At 30.0% G+C, this 21,622-nt stretch overlaps 1 protein-coding gene across 2 annotated transcripts; it reads left to right on the forward strand.

The window, feature by feature from the left end:
• The first annotated feature begins 17,397 nt into the window (after window positions 1–17,397).
• LOC129286793 (BOI-related E3 ubiquitin-protein ligase 1) lies at window positions 17,398–18,870 on the forward strand. 2 transcript variants are annotated; one of them, XM_054922844.1, is made up of 3 exons: window positions 17,398–17,656; window positions 17,752–18,091; window positions 18,186–18,870. In XM_054922844.1, the coding sequence occupies exons 1-3, from the start codon at window positions 17,559–17,561 to the stop codon at window positions 18,729–18,731; spliced, it is 984 nt and encodes a 327-aa protein (XP_054778819.1). In that variant the 5' UTR covers window positions 17,398–17,558; the 3' UTR covers window positions 18,732–18,870. The 2 variants fall into 2 exon arrangements, with proteins under 2 accessions (XP_054778819.1, XP_054778821.1); XM_054922846.1 differs by having other exon boundaries at window positions 17,404–17,614.
• The last annotated feature ends 2,752 nt before the right edge of the window (window positions 18,871–21,622 follow it).

A 21,622-nucleotide genomic window follows, 5' to 3' on the forward strand; every position in this document is an offset into this window, starting at 1 on the left:
GCAGACCAAAACAGGAACAAAAAAACAATTTAAAGCATACTCTCTTCCTTAAAAAAATGTGAGGTGTTTTTAATTAAATTTTATTTTTTAATAAAATAGTTAAATACTTTTTAACTAACTCTTTTCATATTTATTCTTATAAAATATTTTATAATAAATATAAAGTTATTATTAATAGGGGTATTTTTGAAAAAAGATAATGATTACACTTCTAAAAATATCTTGTATTTTTTAACATTTAATTTTTTAATGGAGGAAGTACCTTGTATGGTTATAAACTGAATTAAGGAAGCTGCATAAATATCCTCTCTCTTCAAATTATCGATAATCAGGCGAAGCAAGTTTAGTCGTACTATGATTCTGGCATCTTTCGTTCCTAGTCCAAAAGTCTGGACCCGTGGGCTTCAACTGTGAGATGCGGAAATAGTATGAAGGAAAAATATCAATAAAGATCCCTTGATTAAATTTATTTTGAATCAAAGTTCCTAAATTTATAAAATATCACTGCAATTCATGAGTCCTGATTTGAAATTAAATTTACAAGGAAAATGAAAAAATTGCTCCTTTTATATTAATATCAAAACTATCATACTTCACTTGTTTATTACCATACTTTATTCGTTCATTTACTTATGTAATGTTATTCATTATCCTACTTCACTTGTTGAATTCTCTACAATGAAATTAAGTAAAAGTAGGTAATGAATTAGTGAAGTAGGATAATGAACAATAGTCTCTAAGTAAATAAACAATATATAATATATGAATTAATAAGTTATCTTAAGATGATCTAAACAATTAAAATGAAATCAAGTGAAGTAAGGCAATAAATAAATGAAATATGACAGTTTTGATATTAATTTAAATGAAGGGTAATTTTTTTATTTCTCTCATAAATTTAATATCAAATCAGAACCTTTAAATTAGTGATATTTTGAAAATTTAGGGGCTTTGATTTAGAATGAGTCTGGTCAAATGATCTCTATTGGCATTTTCCCTAGTAAACAGGCTTCTTAGGTGTCCTATAAACTTCCCCGGAAAATGCGAGTGCTTTGTATTTGCAGTGCTTGTACAATGGTTTTCGTTGATGACGTTCTTTTTCATTCACAAAAAATAAAATAAAATTATTCACACGTCAGTTTCCCATGGAGGGAAGTGTTCTACTTCAGGCCACCATTTATAAGTTTGAGTCCAGTACTCAAAGCCCATTTCACAGCATGTATAAGTTCAATTGCGGGCTAGACTTATTGGAATTAGGGCCCTTATTTCTCTAATTAATTAATGAAAAAGTAAAGTAAAAATTTAAACTTCAAAATATTTCCGTTCTTAATTTCATGATTTTAATAAAATATATTAATTAATGTCAATATTAATATAAAATATAAAATTCATGACCGCCCATATCATTAACTAGTTATGAAAAACGAATAATATAATTAAAAATAAAGAGGAGTTTTCGCTACTTAAATATCTTCTAATATACCATGTCCATTTTGTATATTTTTGTCAAATTGCTACAAATATTTAAACAAATGATGATTGAGGACTCGAATCCTAACTATTATAAATAAAATAATTTCTATTATCTGTAGAGTCTACTTCATGTAATTATCCAAAAAAAAAAATGAAAAATGTTCGAGCCAGTGACTTTACAATTCAAATCGAATCACCAATAATTATATATGTGTATAACTAACATGAATTTTATTATTTTTTTACAGGAGTAAATTAAAAGGCTTCCAATACAATGACTCGAGGGATTATTCTAGTTTTAAGGTGAGATTTTGAGGTTCAGGTGTTGGAAGTGTGAGATTTAATTAGCAACATGATCCTTCAACTCTCCAAGGGCTGTTAAATATATGTGCCTCATCTCACACTTTTCAGGCTTCTAAGTAGCCTGTGGATTTTGAATTCTATCTTGTTCTTCTTTTTCATTCATATATATTAATTGAAAAATCATTAATTTATGCAATTTTGATATCGTATATATGTAAATTGACTTCTGAGGATTTGTAACATTAATTACGACTGAATGAATCATTTTTTTTATATTAATTACCATACAATCTGAGAGATGGAAAGTTGATTTGTTTCCTCCCCATCTGAAACTACAGTACATTATATTCTTGGATAAACTCAATTTGTTAGAATAAGTAGGCAAAACTATTTGCCAATTGACTTATAGAAATAACACATAATGTTCACAAATCACAAGTTATGAGTAGTTTAGACTTCTTATTAATTGTTGAGTTACTATAATTAACATATCATATGTAACAATGTTCATTGACATTATATTGTTTTAATTTATTCAATTTTAGATATCCTTTGGGAGCTTAATTAATGCTTTATGATCAGTTACTTTTTAATTATATCCTTTGGAAGCTTTCATGTTAATCACTCTATTTTCTATTTTCATGGCTACGGAATAATTGTATAACTCAGCACTCTTCAACTAATCCAATTAATATTATCATGTCAAAGAACAGGCATGGATTTGATTTTTCTTGAATTAGTAAAATAATTCAAAAAATTACCACATGCTGACGTTTTGTATTATTATTATTGTTATTTATTATTTCGTCCACATCATTGATAACAGACCAAAAATGATTTTGAGAAAGTCAATATGTTGTGTTCATCTTTAATCAGAGGCTGCAGCTTCACGAGTCATGTAAAGCCAAAGAAGAAAAACTGAAGATGGTTAATGCTCTTATCTAATCCTACTTACACTTCATAATTATATTTATAATATTATTACTGAATATGTAACTAATCAAAAACAATAAGAAGAAACAGAAAATTGAGGAGCATCGATCAAATCAGGCGGCAGCTTAATTAATTAATTAATCAAAGGCACATTGGATCGGCAGATTATATATTTATTTGTCATTGTCTTTTCATTGATCAACGTTTCACCTAACATTATGAAATGGGTTTTGATGATCTTAATGCATGATTTGATTTGATTCCTTTCTTCTAAGTTCGGTTATATATATATATATATATATATGAGCTCGTTAGTTAATAATTTACGAATGATAATTACAATAAAATAGATGGGCAAGTTGTGAGAAAGCAGGGTGGCGGTGCAGTTATTGAAAATGATTAATTATCATTAATTGCCTCCCAAATGCTTGTTTTTAATTTAATTTTGTCCTAAATTACAGTGTTAATCATCTTGTTGTTGTTTAATCTGACATGACAGGTCCAGTTGCAATTTTTTTCAATTAAAATTAATTAGGTGAATATGTGCATGTTGGGTAAAAAGCACTAATAATAAGTAATAATAAAAAATTAGATATTTGTCACCTGAAAGTAGCTTTATTGTATAAATGTAGGACCAAATCAAATATATATCCAACAGAAAATTAACAATAATGATCCCTCCATCTCTTTTAGGTGTTGGATGATTGTCTCTTTTGCTTTAAATTCTCTCTATTGAATTGTCATCATTAGCTGTTTCTCATACTGTAATTCATAATTAATAATATTAAATTGAATGTTAGATAAACTTGGTCTGTAAATATCTCTCATGTCCAACATTATTATGATCTTCAAAGAATAGCTAGGGTTTAATAATTTCTCAAATTTTGCACTAAAAACAAATTTTAAAAAACCAAACAATTATTTACTTGGGGCAATATTATTAATTCAGTTTTGAAAATTCCTGAGAGTACAAAACAGATGACACGCATAATTATGCCTTGTCATTTTGCCTCACAACAACATTAACAACAACAAAAGCAATTAGTACTATGTATAGTGTATACTGTATATTTATCTATTTATTATACAAAACATAATAACCCTTATTACCTCAATGAAAAGCTATGTGTGAATAGTTTCTTCCCTCCATTAAATATTATATATAGTCTAAATACACCGCTTATTTTTTTTGGGAAAATAAAAATCACTACTAAAATTAAACATCGGGCAAAAATTAAGTTTTTTTTTTTAAATTTTCGACGATCATTAGATTAATCACTACTTTTCGTATGTGAAATCGAGAATGAATTATTGCGCGCTCTTATATAATGCAAACACATTGTACATTGAGCATTTCCTAGCTGAAATACTGATACGTGCATAATCTCTCTTCTTTCTTTTAAAGAAACGGAGTTATTTGTTAATCACTCTAATTAATATTTTTAGATTCATAATGATAATTAAAAATGTCTACATAGATTAACCTAATAAGAATTTAACATGTATCCATGTATGTACTTTTCGTCTTCTAGAGTCGCATACATAATTACAAATTATACCGTCACTTTGACACCTGCTTTATTAAATTAAACAATAAGTACCCCCTAATTAATTGCACTATTACATTACTTGCACAAGTGAAAACGTATTAATATAGTGTACGTTAAACTTCTGATCACGCATGCACGCCATGTGGTGGCTCCAATCACGCTAATTACGAGATTAAACAAATAATTAAAGCCCTCGATATCAACGGATTAATTAGACGTATACAATAAGTTGGGAGTGAGATAATCAACCTTTAAAAATAAACTGATTAAGAGTGGCGCAGTTTATTAATTTTAATTATAGGATTCCACTTGTCAAACACTCGTACGTGTATTTAATTAAATCATGCAGACTTTATAATAATACAACTACGATTGAGTTTATCAAGATAATGACAAAGAAAATAAAAACCATTTATAAAATTTATTTAAAAAATAATGAAAGACAAAGAATCAATATTCATCCATCTACGTCACGATTAGAGATAGATTTTAAAGAGACACACACACACCCTTTTTATCATGTGGGGTTCCATAATTAATTATTAATAGTTTTGATAAAGTACGTGACTCATGACAAAAATAAAGAGATTTTTAATGTTCATTTTTTATTATATTCACTAACTATAATTCAAGGAATATTTATTATATACTAAGGAATTAATTTCAAATTCGTTCCCTTGGTGCTAATCTAGTAGCCTCCATTAGAAAAATTCTAAGAAAATGACGCAACCCAAACTCCATCAGTCTGGCTTCTCATTTATTGTTCTAATTATAATAGACTTTTTTGTCATATTCAAATTTGGCTCCACTAAATTGTCAATTGAAATTAATTATCCTCATTTAATTTATTCCTCTTCATATCGATATGTGTAATGTATAGTCATGGATGTACATAATAAATTGATAGATATATGATACAGTAATAATTGAATTTCAGTCAATGTAAAAAACCTTACATCAAATAAAATTAATTAAACTTGATGATTAGTATACAATTATAAATTTAAGTTTTGAAATTTTGAGTTATGATAAGATATCATTCTATTATTCTTGCTCACTTAGGTTGTTAATTCTCCTTCTGCCTGGGGATGGTTGCTAATTCCCAATCCCAATAATTATGTATAATGAAGTTTAAATAATTAGAAGAGGGAAATTAAAATAGTCAAGAATAAAGGAATTATGTCATTATCAATATTAGTAATTTGAAAGAGACGTAGGGGATGATTTGAAATTGCAGGTAAACAAAACATACGCGTGAAGGACCAGACACCGATGAACTGTGTGCTTGAAAATAAAGAAAGAAAGCGACCAAAGGCCAAAAATAAAATAAAATCCAAAGGTGTAATCATAATTTCATGGAATTGATTTGGTTGAGGAACAGTAGGATAAGGGCGGGCTTGTCTGAAAGAAACTTCTGGGAAAAATATAAAAGGACTTCAGGTCAGGTTGGCTACACACACAGTCACACACACACCCGTCACAAGCATCATTATCGTTTCAGACTCGTAAAGCTTTCAACAAAACTTAGTCAGAATTAACTAGTAGAGAGAGAGAGAGAGAGAGAGAGAGAGAGAGAGTGAGTGAGAGTTTGAGGAGATAACGACATCATAACACATAGGACACCGTACCATGTGTAGCATGGTTATTTGATCGATAAATGATGTCAAATAGTTCCAAAAATGAATATAACTATAAAAGTAACAATAAGTACTTAGATATTACTCCTTCCATTTCAGTTTATTATAAGATATTTCAGGAGGTAAAATTTAATATTCTAAAATATAAAGTATTTTAATAAAATAAGATTTCATTAGTTATGATTGTTCTAATATTTGTTTCCCTCTCAGAATAAGTTCCCTTCTCCCTTTCTTATTAATGAAACGTACTTTTAAAAGTTTGTAAAAAATTAAAATTATAAATTATATTTAATGAAATTCATTAATATGTATACTCCTTTGGTCGCACTTTCTAAAATGATTCTTTAGCTCTTATATATATATATATATATAAATAAGACATATAGAATGTTATTTATTACATGCTATTTTCCAATATAATTTTACCTTATTGTAAATTTAAATTTTTTACAATATGTTTAATAAATTCATTATTTTTTTTATTTTAGTGAAGTAGTTAAAAGCGTTTTGCAAAAAGGACATGAAACCAATTAAAACCAATCCCACCATGATATGATTACAGTTTTAATCATTAATTTCTAAGTTAATTCTTTAACCGATTCAATTATCGATGTCGGCCTAATTTTTACTATAGCTAGTAAGTAATGTTGAATCCATGAGGAAAATCAAAAGTATAGATGGGTGCACCCCACAAACATTGAAAGACGAAGCTAGGTGGTGGGTGTGATGTGAATTTGTGCGTGTAGGGACAAGGAAACTTGTCACATGGGGTGGTGTACTACAAATGTTTGAAGATGGTACATATGAAAGCATTCTATGACAAAAGTGTGTGTCAAGTAGCTCGTTTTATGGATCAGCCATTTAGCTTGCTTTGTTGTTTTCCCTCTCTTGGAGTTTTATCTAAATTGGTCCTCCACCACTTCCTTCTCTTCATCATCATGCTTCAATTCAACCGTCTACATGCACCTTCTCCAACCCTACAACCCCACAATATTATTTGCACTGTTCATGTTCCTTGGTAATAATTTGCAATTTGAAATCTCACATAATTTTAAGATCTAATTTATTCATATCATAACATTATTTATAAAAAATAATTTTTAAAGCACAACGTGTGCAAATTATATATTCCCTTCTATACATCCTTACTATAAACCAAATTTGACTAACCAACTCTGCATTTATTAAAACTAATTATACTCCCTCCGTCCTACTAGTTTATAAGATAAATATCTTTTTAACAAAATTACACAATAATAAAATTTATTAAATAAACTTCATAATCTTACTTTTTTAAAATGAAAATAAAAATTTAAAAAAAAAAACTCTTCATTTGATATAACCTTATTTGTGAAATATTAAATTGAGAGATAAACTGTAATAAGGAGGGAATTAAAGGATAATATTTAAACAAATATAATTAAAAAAGTGCCTGTTTGGTTAGGCAAACTAATCGATTTTAACCCCAAAAAAAAAAACCCAAACATCACTTTTGTCATCAATCGATTATTAGTGTTAAAATTAATTTTTTTTGAAAGCTGTATCTACGAAGCTTCTGAGAAAAAGTTGATCAAAGGAATTGAGAAAAATTATAAATAAAAGTTTAAGAAAAAATTATAAAAAACATAAAATTTAATAAAAAGAAAATTCATTTCATAAACAAATTTAATAATATTAAATACAAATTTATCAATAATTTAATTTAAAAAAAATATTTTTTATGATAATTTATAAAATTAAAATTAATTTTAAATGAATTATTCAAATATCTTTAATTTTATTAAAATTAATTATAAAAAATAGTATTCAAACAAATTGCGTTATATAACGCAATCAATTATGATTAAAATTTATTACTTAATTAATTATTTTTTATAATTTATTATATTTAACTGAAATTTAAATGGGTACAAAATCTTATTTTTGTCAACCTCCAAAAATGTTTTACATATTTATTGAATTACACTTATGGTAGCTAATTACAATTAATTATCCATTAATATTTTTGTTGCATGCATTTGCATGTACATAGTCCACAAGGCTAGATATATGTACTATCTTGGAAAGTATGCCCTAGCTAGCTAGCTAGTGTTCCATCAATGAGACATAATTATTGACACCGTGAATCAATGTGAATCCATTGAAATAACGTCGGGAAGATTCTAGCTAGCTGCTACTGATAACCAAGTTAGTGGAAGGAAATGACTAGGAAGGTTATTGAATATTGTATGGGGTTTATTATGAATTAATTAATTATATAGAGACTATACGACTATATAGATTCATGTTGCTACTACACTGGTTTGTTTTTATGTGCACAATAATTGAACCACATGGGGATATTTGCCTTTCTTCCTTTTAGTTTGTTTCTCTTGCTCCGCTTTCGGACAAAACAAAACAAGGCATAATTTAAGGAAGGCCCGTCATTAAATAATTGAGATCTAGATCTTTTCTCTCAAGCAACTCAGCAAAACATGCACCAAACAAATCATCTTCCTTCAACTCAAATTAATTATCATCATCATCATCATCATCATTTGGTCTCTTTCTCTTCGCATCATGTGCATTACCACATGTGGAGAAAAACATACTTGAGACTTTTCTTAGTGAAATTATTTTAATATATATAATAGTGATTATTATATTAATCATCATAGTTATGAAGACTTGCATACATATATATTAAAAAAAATTATTTAACTCTTTGGACAGGTTTGATATCATCATGTGAAAGCAATGAATATTTCTGCACTGCACTTAATATAGAATTAGCTTTAGATTAAAGTAATCTAAATAATGTCTAAGGCAGTATCAATGAATAAGACACGATGGGGTCAAATCACTTAATCTTGATCAGGATTTGGGGTTAAAATAATCGGATTAACTGTTCCTTTCATTTTTTTTTCCTATTAGGTCAATAATCTCCCACAATAAGAATCCCAAACTTTTGAAGTATTTTTATTGTGGGACCCTGTTTGATATCTACTTTTGCTTTTTTTCTTTTTAACTATTAAAGCATAAGCACTTTATAATTAGTTTCTATTTAACTATAATTGACACACCCACTTGGAATGCTGCATATATCTATAGCTAGGTCCAAATGGATCTGCACCAACTGATCAAAGCGATCCACTTCCAAACCAATATGTTGGTTCCACATTATGTCATCTTCGGGGAAAATTTTTACTTTTAATATAAATGGGCGTTAGGAATAAAGAAGAAAAAATATGACAGCTTTACTTAAAAGCAGAACTGTGAATAAATAAATATTGATTTAATTTCTTACAGCGTATAAAATTGTATAAAATTGTTTATTTTAATCGTGAGTCGTGACTACATCTTGTGTCCCAACCAATTAGTTATTAACAGTAATTAAGGAAAATAATTAAGTCGTAGTGATAAAAATAAAAAAAACATATTAATTAAAACTAGTAACCAAAGCACAAGGAAATTTCAGCCACCTTGATGGATCTCTTGCACGTTAATTTTCTACACGCGGGTTCATGACTTTGACGACTTTTTGAATCATGAAAGGATCTTTCAAACTGGGTTGGCAAGGAAATTCAACCTTTTAAAGATATGAAAGATAAAGCAAATTAATTGGAAACACCAATTATATGAATGTGATTCTTGAAAAGCAATCATGAGAGATAATGGATGTAATTGGAAGCTACAAGGAAAGTGTGATGAACAATAATTTAATTATATATTAATTAATCAACTGGCCAATCGGGAAAGTCGTGAGTGATATTTAGACGTTAATAATGACATGGACATGGAAATCAAAGACATGGATTTCCAAAACAAATGGCAATTAGTGTCAACATTGTCGATATTTGCAGAGTCCGAATTTGAATCCCACATGCAACAACCAAATACAACCAAAACTGTCTCTGCGGTTAGGTTTGGAGCCTTTCTTTTTAAAACGACAACCCGCGAACATCCATCCATAGTCTGCGGTTAGGTTTGGAGCCTTTCTTTTTAAAACGACAACCCGCGAACATCCATCCATAGTCTGTCCACACACACACACACACACACACGTTTCTTCTTCTTTCTCTGTTTTACTTTAATTTATATTTCAATGGTCATAACTCATTGATACATATACACACGCTTCTTCTTTATATATATATATATATATATATCATGATTAGGGTTAGGGTTTCACTCATCACTTTCTCCAATTTATATTTCAATGGTCATAACTCATTGATACATATAGACACGCTTCTTCTTTATATATATATATATATATATATCATTATTAGGGTTAGGGTTTCACTCATCACTTTCTCCAAGATTTAGTTTTTATTTCATATATAATCCTAAGACGATCGAATATTTACAAGAGAGGATACAATAATTTCTTGTATTTTTTAATCTGCAGGCAAGAGTGGATGGGATTGAATATTGAAGTTATCTTCAAGAGATTTCCAGCACACTGATGAGATTGGCCCCACACACACACACGCACATATAGAATAGAATATAGAATAACTTAGTAGGAGGGATATGATGCAGCATCCATATGAGAGAGAGAGAGAGAGAATAAAATAAAAGTCAATGTTTTGATAAAGGTCATTATCTATAGTATAAACTGCTTCATCTAGATAGATGTGTACTTTCTTTTAAGTACAATGCCTTTTTTTTTGGGGGGGGCATTGGAGGTGCTTTCGTTGTTGGTGATGCATGATATATACCTTTGTTTTCTTCCAAGGTGGTTAAAGGTTAAGCATATATATATATATATATATATAGCTGGTTTTGAAGGCATCTGTGATATGATGAGAGCAAGCAATATTAGAGGCACAAAAAGGTTAAAGTATATATATGGTTTCAGGAACATAATTGAGTTATATACTTTTGATATATTCATATATCATCAGAAAATGGAGTCCAAAAAGTAAAAGAAAAGAATGATAATGACGGACAGGTGATATGGGAATCAATCTGTGTACATTAATTTATGTTCTCTACACTTATCTTTTTTCTGGTGGCCACTCCTTTTCTTTTCATCTCCTACGGCCATACCTTGTGCTCATGTGTGAGGAAGGGAACCGGCACGGTCCTCGAACCTTCAGAAGTTTGATTTTTTTTAGTATTATATTGATTGATGTTACATACTTTTGGCTCTTTAAGAGTTATAAAAGTTTTGTAATTGTAGAAATGAGGAGTGATTATTCGAAGATGAGGCAGAGGATAAATGAGTAAGAATAACGAAATGATGTCATTTTCAATTCAAAACTATTTCAAGGCTAAAGTTTGTAGATTTTTTATTCCCTTTATTTTATATTAATTATTAAGTTAAATTTTATTTGATGTGAGACATCTCATATCAGTTTAAATCTATTCATATTTCAACAACCTAAGCAGTCTCTCTTTTAAACATGAGTTCACAAGTTCTTTATATAAAAAATGCCACAAACACGAAATACTTATGCCTGCAATTAGGGCTCTAGTCCATTTTCAGGCTTATACGTGCTTCTTAGGGAATATTTGACCCTTGAAACGCAAAAAAGAAAAACAAAAACAAATCTTAGTGAATATAGCTAGCTTTTTATTCAACCTCCTAGCAAAAGATAAAGAGGCCCGTTACGAAGGAAATCGATTAACCAGACACTTTATTAATTGAAATTTTTGACCTCAAGTTAATGCATGTATAATAAGGGAGGGATATATATTATTGTAGAAAGTGACAATTCAAGCGAATTAAGGAGGCATATATATGTGGTTTCTTCTACTCAGCTGTGAAATATTAATTCTACTTGGAAAAGCCTCATCCTAAGTTTTAAATTAAGAGAAGTATTTGGACTTTCTCTATGCCTAAAATTTAAACCTATTATTGATGAAAAATAAAGATCAATCAAGATGCATTGTATATGCAATATTAAATGAATGTGTGTGTGTGTGAATTTTTAAATGCTACGTTCATTTAATTAGATATAAATATATTAAGTATATAATACTAAGTATGTAACTCTTATCCTTTATATTATTATGCATATTTTCCAAATGAAATTAATGTTTTAATTTATACATAAAATAGGACGTTTGATTCATGCTAGTTATAGTTCTGAATGATGCATAGAATTAAGATCATGTGACAAACATGAAGGACAGTCCATAACTTAATTAAGAAGTTGAAATTAATGATATACTATATATATAGTGAAATTAATCGTTGAAAAATGGGGTTTGCTTGCTTCATTGGTATGGAAACTGAATCAAAAATAAAATAAATAAAAGTACATATAAAACCTCCCCTGAAGGATGAGATTTTCTCGCCTGAAACTCCGCAAATATGAGAGCTTGATTCTTTTAATTTCTTTTGACCAACCAATACATGTTGACTAATTAACAATATGCAATCAATGACGTACGTGCAGTTAACCAGCATATAGCATTCTCATATATATTCTATATTTCTCAAGTCTTTCCCATTGATTTCTCTTGCACTGATTCAAACTCTCCATTTAAGGCGAATCCTAATTTACTTTGACATTTTTCTCATGAAAATTATTGTTTTCAACTTTCTTAATGCAAGTACGTGGAAATCTTAGGTCTTTGAAATTCCAAGTAATTGGTGCATACACCAAATTTTCCAAATTCTTTCCCTTTGAAATCAAATACCATTTCCTTTGATTTATTTATTGAAAAGAAAGATTCTCTCTCACCCTCTCCATCACTCATGTGTTTTCATCAAACATGTGACGGGGAAAGAAATCTGGATCTTCCAGGAAAAATGGCCTCTCATATATTTGACTAGTCATGCAGCACACACACACAGACACGCTCGAATTTTCAATTACGTACTTTCCAACAAGAATTAATTTATGCGCAAATCAAGTCTCTTGACAGGGTCGTTGTTGAATTTACAAATTACCCATCTTAATTTCAAAATCAGACTAATGCACACTGAATGATTTAAAATAACTAAATTATGGTCAATAATATATTTTTTTAAAAAAATATGCGTGCACGCTCTGTCGTGTACAAAATACACACATGTGTATGCAACCAACTAATTTGGTATGAGTAGTAGAAGCTCCCATCAGTATTTGAGTAGGTGATTGAGAATTTGAATGTTAAGTCTTTCGTATGTAACAATTTAATTGAAAGAGTCTCTGCTATCAATGGAGTCTATTCATCATGCTTACCAAAAAATATATATGTATGTAAGCAATATATAAATATTTGTCAATAATCAGGTTAATACATCTATAATATTTGGAAAAATGTCAAGAAATTATAATGAATTTATTTGAGAGAAGTATTTTATTTTAGTTATTTCCTAAATTGATCTTGTTGCGTTTAATTATTATTAGGGTAAAACTTATGTGCTTAACTCTATATACTTACTTATATGCAATGAAATCATGATAAGTAAATTTTAATGTGTTAATAAAATTAATAACAAGAATTTATTATGGAATAAATAATCTATACAAGATTCACTTGTCTTGATGTGATTGGAAACAGGTATATTAAGTATATAAACTTTCTCCTTATTATTATCATCATCAAATTAAATAATAACATCCATGGTTTGCTTGCATGCTGCCATACACATTAGCACGCACTGACACACGTATGAGAAAAAGAGTATATGGCAGGGAATGGTTTAGAATTGAATTAATTAAGCTTCTTAAGTAAAGCTTGAACCTCTCAAAAGTTAATGCTCCATCACGCACACAAAAAATAATGCAGAAGAAAGGGAAGGCATATAGTTAAGTAGCAACCAGCATGGCACGACTAAGGAAGAGGATATGTGTTTTTTTTTTTTTTTGAATAATTTTGCCACTCAACATTTAAGGACATCATAATGTATATCTTGTTAATTACAATGATGTTGATTGTGAAGTCATATGAAAGAAAATGTAAGTTTCACAACAGTAAATTAATGGGCATTACTTTTTAATTAATGGGAGGAGCACATGGTGACATTTTTAAATATGTTGAGATGTAAAAATGCACAAAACATTGGGGTTCTAGATATTTCTGTTTCTATAATTTACAGACAAAATTGCCCTTTTAATTTTTTATAATAGGTCTTAGGGCCTTGAAAAGTTAAATTATTCTATACTTCCTTTCATTTAACATCCAAGTGATTCTTTTATTAGTATTATTTTTTTTGGGTGCCAACACAGCCAAGTGATTCTGCACGATGATATGGTTGCTGCCTTGCACATTTTCAGGCAAAAGCCAGACATGAACATCTTATTATCAATTGCAATTTCACAAATTGATGTTATTTTATGTATAATTATAATTAAATTAAGCCTGTCTGCAACAACAAAAAAAGTAATGTAAATTAATATTATCTCTATAAATATGGACGCGCTCTGGTCGACTAGCTAAGCTCTATAGTGTTTTGTTTTTAATTATAATGTGACCTAACTTTTTAAGCATGAAGAATCATTTGAAGTCATGGGCATGTACGAGAACTTTTGTTGTTTTTTCTTTTAATCTTTAGCTGTTAAATAATTACTTAAATTATCATCATTGGTTAACCGTTGGTGGTTGCATCATGCATGTGTTATGATGAGAACTTTATGTTTAGTGTGCAGAATATCAATCAAAACATGCATAAGCGCGCGCGCACAATTACATGTGACAAGTTTGACTAGATCTTATTAAAAAGGAATCATCCACAATTTGCTTGATTTTTTTTTCTTATATATCCAGTGTATAATGAAATATTGTTATAGAATATATATATATATATATATGGTAGGATTTATGTAATTAGCTTTATATATTTAATATACTTATATCTAATTAAATTATTATGAAAAGTGAATTTTAATATGTTAATAAAATTAATAACAAGATTTATTGTAGAATAAAGAATGTATACAAGATTCACTTATCTTAATTTAATTAAAAATAAATATATTAAATATATAAAATTAAGTATATAATTTTTTCACACATATATATACGTGCGCGTGTCGCATGTGATGACGGATAACATGGCATTTATTCTTCTTTTGGAAAATTATATTTATTATATTTCCCATTTAATGTCTTGACAACTTGGATCGACAAATCCAGTTATCTTATTCAGTATTATAAGCAAATTTTTAGTGGCAAACGGGGGCAGCTATATATAATTATTCACGTACTCGTATCATATATACTATTTGGCATTTTCAATTTATTATGATACTATATATTAAATTTATTTTGTATCAATCATGAACATTCTCGCAATGAAATTATTTCGTTTAAATGTTTTCTTAGTTAACCAAGATTCAATTAGAGTTTTTACAATATTTCTTCAAAATAAAAGTTCATGATATATATTATTTAAAAAAAATACAATTATTGATTTTTATAGTTTTCTCAAATTCTGCATTTAGTCCTTAAAATTTATTTTTAGTGTTTTCAACTTGTAATTTAATATCGTTAAAAATCTAAAAAATAAATGTCATTCAATCTTATTGTTGAAAACATTGTAAAATTACTGAGACTAAAGGCAAAATTTGAAAAAAAAAACTATAAAAATTAATAATTATGTTTTTTCTATAATTTATTATAATAAGATATGGTGCATTGTAATTAATTAATATCAAAATTGTGAAAATTATGATTAATAATTTGTAATCGACTAACCTTCACTCAAACTTTTAAAGGGTTTTTTTATGTAAAGTGACTTATAAAAATAATCATCAAATCATTAAAAAATACTCACTCTGACGGCTTTTGAAAAAAATTTACATACTAATAAGATCATCATTTTTATAAAAATATATAATTGAGATAAAATGCTTATATTTTAGACCAAAAAGAGTAACTTATATGTGTGTGTGATCAGTAGAATAAAGATTAGGATATATATATATATATATATATATAATCAATACTTGAAATGATCTTTTATCATTATAAGTACATATTCGATGATTGTAACTATGATATAAATAAATTATTGGATGCAAAATAAAATATATCAAATTTAATAGATTTATTACTGTGATTATATTCATTGAATTTCATATAAATGAGAAATCTTTTAGCTAAAAAAATTGCGCTAAAATTGTATTCATTTTCTTAAATATTACTTCCTCCATTAAAAAATATAAGATATTTTTAATATTTTAAGATATAATTATTACTTTTTTTATATAAATAGCCCTATGAGATAAATTATTAAATAGGGGTAGACATGAAAGATATAATTAATTTAAAAATAAGTAATTACTTTATTAAGAGGTAAGATTTGATTAAAAATGCTTTATATTTTTTAACAAAAGAAATATTAATTATTAATTGATTTGAAAATTTGAAGAATTATTTAATAAAATATTTTTATCACATAATTGAATTGCCTATTAGCTTGAAAGAATATTTAATTTATCCATATTATATTATGCTAAATTAATAGATTAAATTTTAGCCATTTATAATAGAAGATGCGTTGTCTAGTTGTCCGCGAAATATGAAACATTGACTGGGCCATGGAAGATGGAGATAAATTGTCATTTTTATTGTTTTGACGATTAAATTAATTAAACTGCGAAACTGTTGTTCAGATTCAATTTAATATAAAACTCCATTGTTGACTCTGATGCAGCGCTTCCACATCCAGTGGGTCTGTTCCGCACCCGATAACTCTCTCTCTCTCTCTCTCACGTTTCCCCATTTGTCCGTACACAGACACAACAGTTAAGGAAGGGGACAAAGGTAGCGGAACGGGGAAACCGCTCCCCAACAAATCTGGGTCCCACCACTCCCATGCCTCGTGGGCCCCCCACTCCCTTCCTACGTGTCTTCCGACCCTCACGCTCCTTGCACGTGCGTCGGGGGCCCATTTTCACGGCATCCCGTGCCACTTTGTAGCCTGTGGCTTCGCCAGATTTCACTGCTAACGTGGGAGGCGCCACGTGTCACTCAATGAACGAGCATTTGGCCGCCTCAGCATCATGGGATAGCTCAAGTACATAACAAATGACAATAGTACACAACAAAATTATACAGTCCTTAACAATCACGTTATTTCACAAATAAAATAAGAAAATGATATTGAGGGACAGTGGAGCATGGGGGAGTGAAATCCCGAAAGTGTCCTTGAGAGAAAGGAAGAGACAATTGCGTGAGGGCAAGGGAACATGAAAAAGAGAAATGCATTGCCGAGGTAATTAAAAGGGGGGGTGATTTTCTTGGTTGGAAAGAGAAAGATGATGGCGATGAAGTGGTGATGATGCCGGAAATTATTAAAGAGAGGGGGAAAAAAATAAAAAATAATAAAGAATCCGAAAATACATGGATTCCCAAATTCCCAAAACGAGAGAAAAGGTCAAAAGCCAATCTCATACACGCACCCCAAAATCTGCTACCTCCATGATTTACCTAATTACCTTTTCCTTTTATATTTTATATTTCAAGTCTGTTTTTTTTAAAAAAAATATTTAATAGTAAATTATTACCTGTTCCTTCTCGGTCTAGAAAGATGCGTTTGACTTCTCTCTCTCTCTCTCTCTCTCAAAAAAGAATGGCGCACTAAACCAAAGCCTAAATAAACCCGACTCATTCATTCAAGCCTCCCTAATATTGCATGCTCTGTCTTCTTCTTCTTCTTCCTCTTCCTCTCCTTCACGCGATAAACAATCTACACCCAGACTCATCACAGAAAAGCTGAGATCAACCTAACCTTTTCATGGCAGTGGAAGCTCGCCACATCCATCTCTTCCCTCCTCAGTTTCTCCCAAACAGGTACACACATCTGCATCAGCATGCACGCGCACTTCACTCTATGTATATAGTGTAATTTCTTCCTGGTTTTCCCTTCTGAATTTTCCAGATTTTTCTCGACATTTGGTGATATGAGTTGTTGGATTTTGTCCTTGCAGTGATTTATGCAATGCTCAGATGGATTCTGCTCTTCCTCTTCCGCCCCTTATGTCTTCTGCGATGGCGGATCCTTTCTTGCCGTTTTACCAATCCACTGTTTGTGATATAGCCTCCGCCAAAACGTCCATGAACAAGGCTGACAGTGGCCTTACCTGCCACATCCCCGCCGTGCCGAACAGGAAGCGTCCTAGAGATCAGTTGATCGCCGAATCAAATGCTCTTTCGGTCCCTCACAAGATCAACAAACTGTCCTGTCCATCCTCTTCGTTTCTCGACCAAGACATTCTCTGCCAACTCCAGAACCAGCAATCCGAGATTGATCACTTCATCTCCCAACATGTAACCACCACCTTCGTCATCTACTTGCTCTTTGTTATCGCCTATCCGAATTTGGATTTCTTGATTGACTCATTGATCTGTTTGTTGATGCCAGACGGAGAAAATGAGAATGGAATTGCAGAAGCAGAGAGTGAGGCAATCGACGGTGTTGATATCGGGAATCCAAGAGGCAATGGCGAAGAAGCTGAAGGAGAAAGACGAAGAGATCCAGAGGATGGGGAAAATGAATTGGGCCCTTCAAGAAAGAGTGAAAAGCTTGTGCGTGGAGAATCAAATCTGGAGAGAACTGGCCCAGACCAACGAAGCCACCGCAAATTCCCTGCGCAGCAATCTGGAACAAATTCTCGCTCACGTCGGCGAGGAGCGCCAATCCTACGGTGGCACCGGCCCCCAGGCAGACGACGCCGAGTCAAGCTGCGGAAGCACCGACGAAGACGACGATGAAGGACGGTGCACTAATGCGGCGGCGGCGGCGACTTCGGCCGGAATGATGTGTAAGAAGTGCGGGCTGAGGGAATCGATAGTGCTGTTGCTGCCATGTAGGCATCTGTGTCTGTGTACAATGTGTGGGTCCACAGTTCGGAACTGTCCGGTATGCAATTCCGGCATGAACACCACCGTTCATGTTAATTTCTCTTAACAATTTTTTTCCTTTTTAGTTTTCTTCTTAGACCGGCAGAAAGTAGTTTTTTTTTTTAATTTTTATCCTTTTACCTGTTCAAAGAACAGATTTAGAAAAAAAATAAAAAAAAAACAACTTGAAAATTCTTTCATTGATATACCATGTTGTTCTGTCTTTTTTTTTTTTTTTTCCTTTGGTGGGATATGAATTGGATGATAATTTAACTTGTTTAACTAAAAAGAAGAGACAGAAATTAGTGAGAGAGTAAAGAGTGACATAAGGTTGATTAATTAGTGGGTGGGCATGGAGAGGAGGGGTAGACCGTAGAAATGGTTGGATGCAGATGGTGGGGACATGAAATATGAGGAGTTGGATAATATTATTGTTCTCTAATTCCCTCTTCCCATTAACTCTCCAAAATAATTGTGAAATTCATAAAAATGGATGTGTGCAAATGAAAGGGAGGTCTGTGGATGCTACTTAACTTGCATCCATTAATTGCTCTTCAAGCATTCTTACTTTTCTCCAACACACTACTTGAATCCCCATTGTTCCATCCAAAGTATATACTTCATCCGTTACTAATTCTATCTAAATCACTTTTCATCTAAAACTTATAACTCCTTAATTATATTTAAAATTTTAACGAGTTCTTAATTTTGTTTTTTATTAAATACACATTTTAATAATATTCTTTTTCATCAACATTTAATGAAAATTGAATCATAAAAAGAAAGTCAGTCGTTAGTTGTCATCGTAATAACATCACGTCTCTCACTTGGAATAAATCTCATGCTTGAATCTAGTGTTAGACATATTTGTAAGTATATTTCTCTTTATTGTTAAAAAGAATAAAGTTAGGAGTAAAATTTTTTAAAACAAATAAGGGATAAAAGAAAAAATTTATAATAAAAATTATTTTATAGATTTGACAACGAAATTCATCAATCTCTAGGCACGGAGGGAGTATACATGTTTGTGTTCGCTTCTTCATTATCGCAATTATATTTCACCTAATTAATTTTCTTCACGTACAATTATTCTAACTCATTTGCATTAATTTATTCAATGAACTTTAACAAACTTCCGCATTGCTCATACGTTTCCAACAAGTTGGTATCTGCCGATTGATTTCATCAATTGTAACTTCCAATACCCCCCCCCCCCCCACAGACACACCAAGTTTATAACAACCAAATTATATATTCTCAGCTTTTACGACGGACACCTTCTAAAAATATTTTTTAATCTTTAATATAAGATATATTATGATATATTAATCATATTTTTTTAATATTATCTATTTAAACCCATTAATTAAAAGAAAGACTATAATATAAATTTAATTTTTTTTACTTAAATAGTACATAGTAAAATTAGAAGTTTATTTTATTTTTATATAAAATTAATAACTTAATTATTTTTCCTTAGTTTCATGGGTTTATCGGAGGTGACTTATAATAAGAATTGGAGGAAATGCCTATGTTTAAGGAATCGTTCATTATATCCTCATCTGATCCTATTTATAAGTCACTTCCAACATGTTTAACTGAAATTTAAAAAAATTTAAAACTTATTAATTTTGTCTAAAAATTTGATAAATTTAAAAATTTATTCCTATTAAATATACATATTATTTACAAATATACTGTATATCACCAATGTTTAATGAAGGGTAAATGATTACAATTATGATAAAAAAAATAAATAATATGACTTATAAATATGATCAATAAAATTCTTCTATCTCCATCTTATAGATAAGAACAAAAGGAGTACACATACATTCACATTTGAGGATTCATCAAAATTCCATGTAGGTGCACATAACTCCATTCATTTTGGATAGTAAAAGAACCGCGCACAGATTTATAAGTATTACTGTCGGTTAAACTTGGTCAAACATATTAACTCACTGCTAAAATAAATTTTGGTACACAATTTAAATTTTAATTTAAGGAGCTTTTGTACATATAGCTCATATCATGAGATTAAATAAAAGAAATAGCCTATACTTTTTTAAATTTCAAAAAAGGCCTTTTTAATATTTAATTGATATATAATTTACAAAACTATCCTTTTAAAATTATAACACTGTGCTTTTTACAAATACCAAAATAGACTCAAAATGTGAGAAAGCAGGCAAACGAGAGAGACAAACGTAAGCTACAATCACAACGCAAGAAACAACTAGATCAAACTTGAAGATAGAAGTAGAGCAATGTAAGTGAGCCACAATCACATGGTGAGGGACAAATGCTAGGCGAGAAACATCAATAGTACTTAATAGAATAGAGCATGCCGGTAGGGAAATAGAACTACAAAATTTTTTACAGACTGTATTTAATCCGTTTTAGGTAAATGATTATGCATTTTTCGTTTTACTAATATGCGATACTATATAATTGATATACGACTGTATATCAATAATAAACAAATTTATATTTGATTATCTAGTTATATTGATCTATAATAGTATATCAATGATATACTATTGTACGTCATTAATATATAAGTCATATCAATACAAACTTATCAACACTATTTTATCTTATAGATATAAAGATGCTTAATCTTGTCATTTCTTTTGATAGAAAATGAGATTCGAACAACCACTATGTGGATAGTTCATACCTTGAAATGCTTGTGGAAAATTTTCATTTCACACATTCACTGATGATAAGACTTGTTGCTTGCCTATGATCACCACACATGACATCAACAGCACAAGAATGGTCTCTAACATACCATCTAATGACCCAAACTCAAGTAGAAGAAATCATTGAGTCCTCACCTATCAGTTACAACCATCAACACTATAAGTGACAATAAGCCTTTGGTCATTTGATTTGAGAGTTTTGTATTTAAAATTTCTCTTTATAGTGAAGAGTTGTAAAAACTTTTTAAAC

Source organism: Prosopis cineraria, unplaced genomic scaffold (genome assembly GCF_029017545.1).
Source record: "Prosopis cineraria cultivar Desert tree isolate PC_DT_omini unplaced genomic scaffold, ASM2901754v1 PC11, whole genome shotgun sequence".
NCBI classification, from domain to species: Eukaryota; Viridiplantae; Streptophyta; class Magnoliopsida; order Fabales; family Fabaceae; genus Prosopis; species Prosopis cineraria.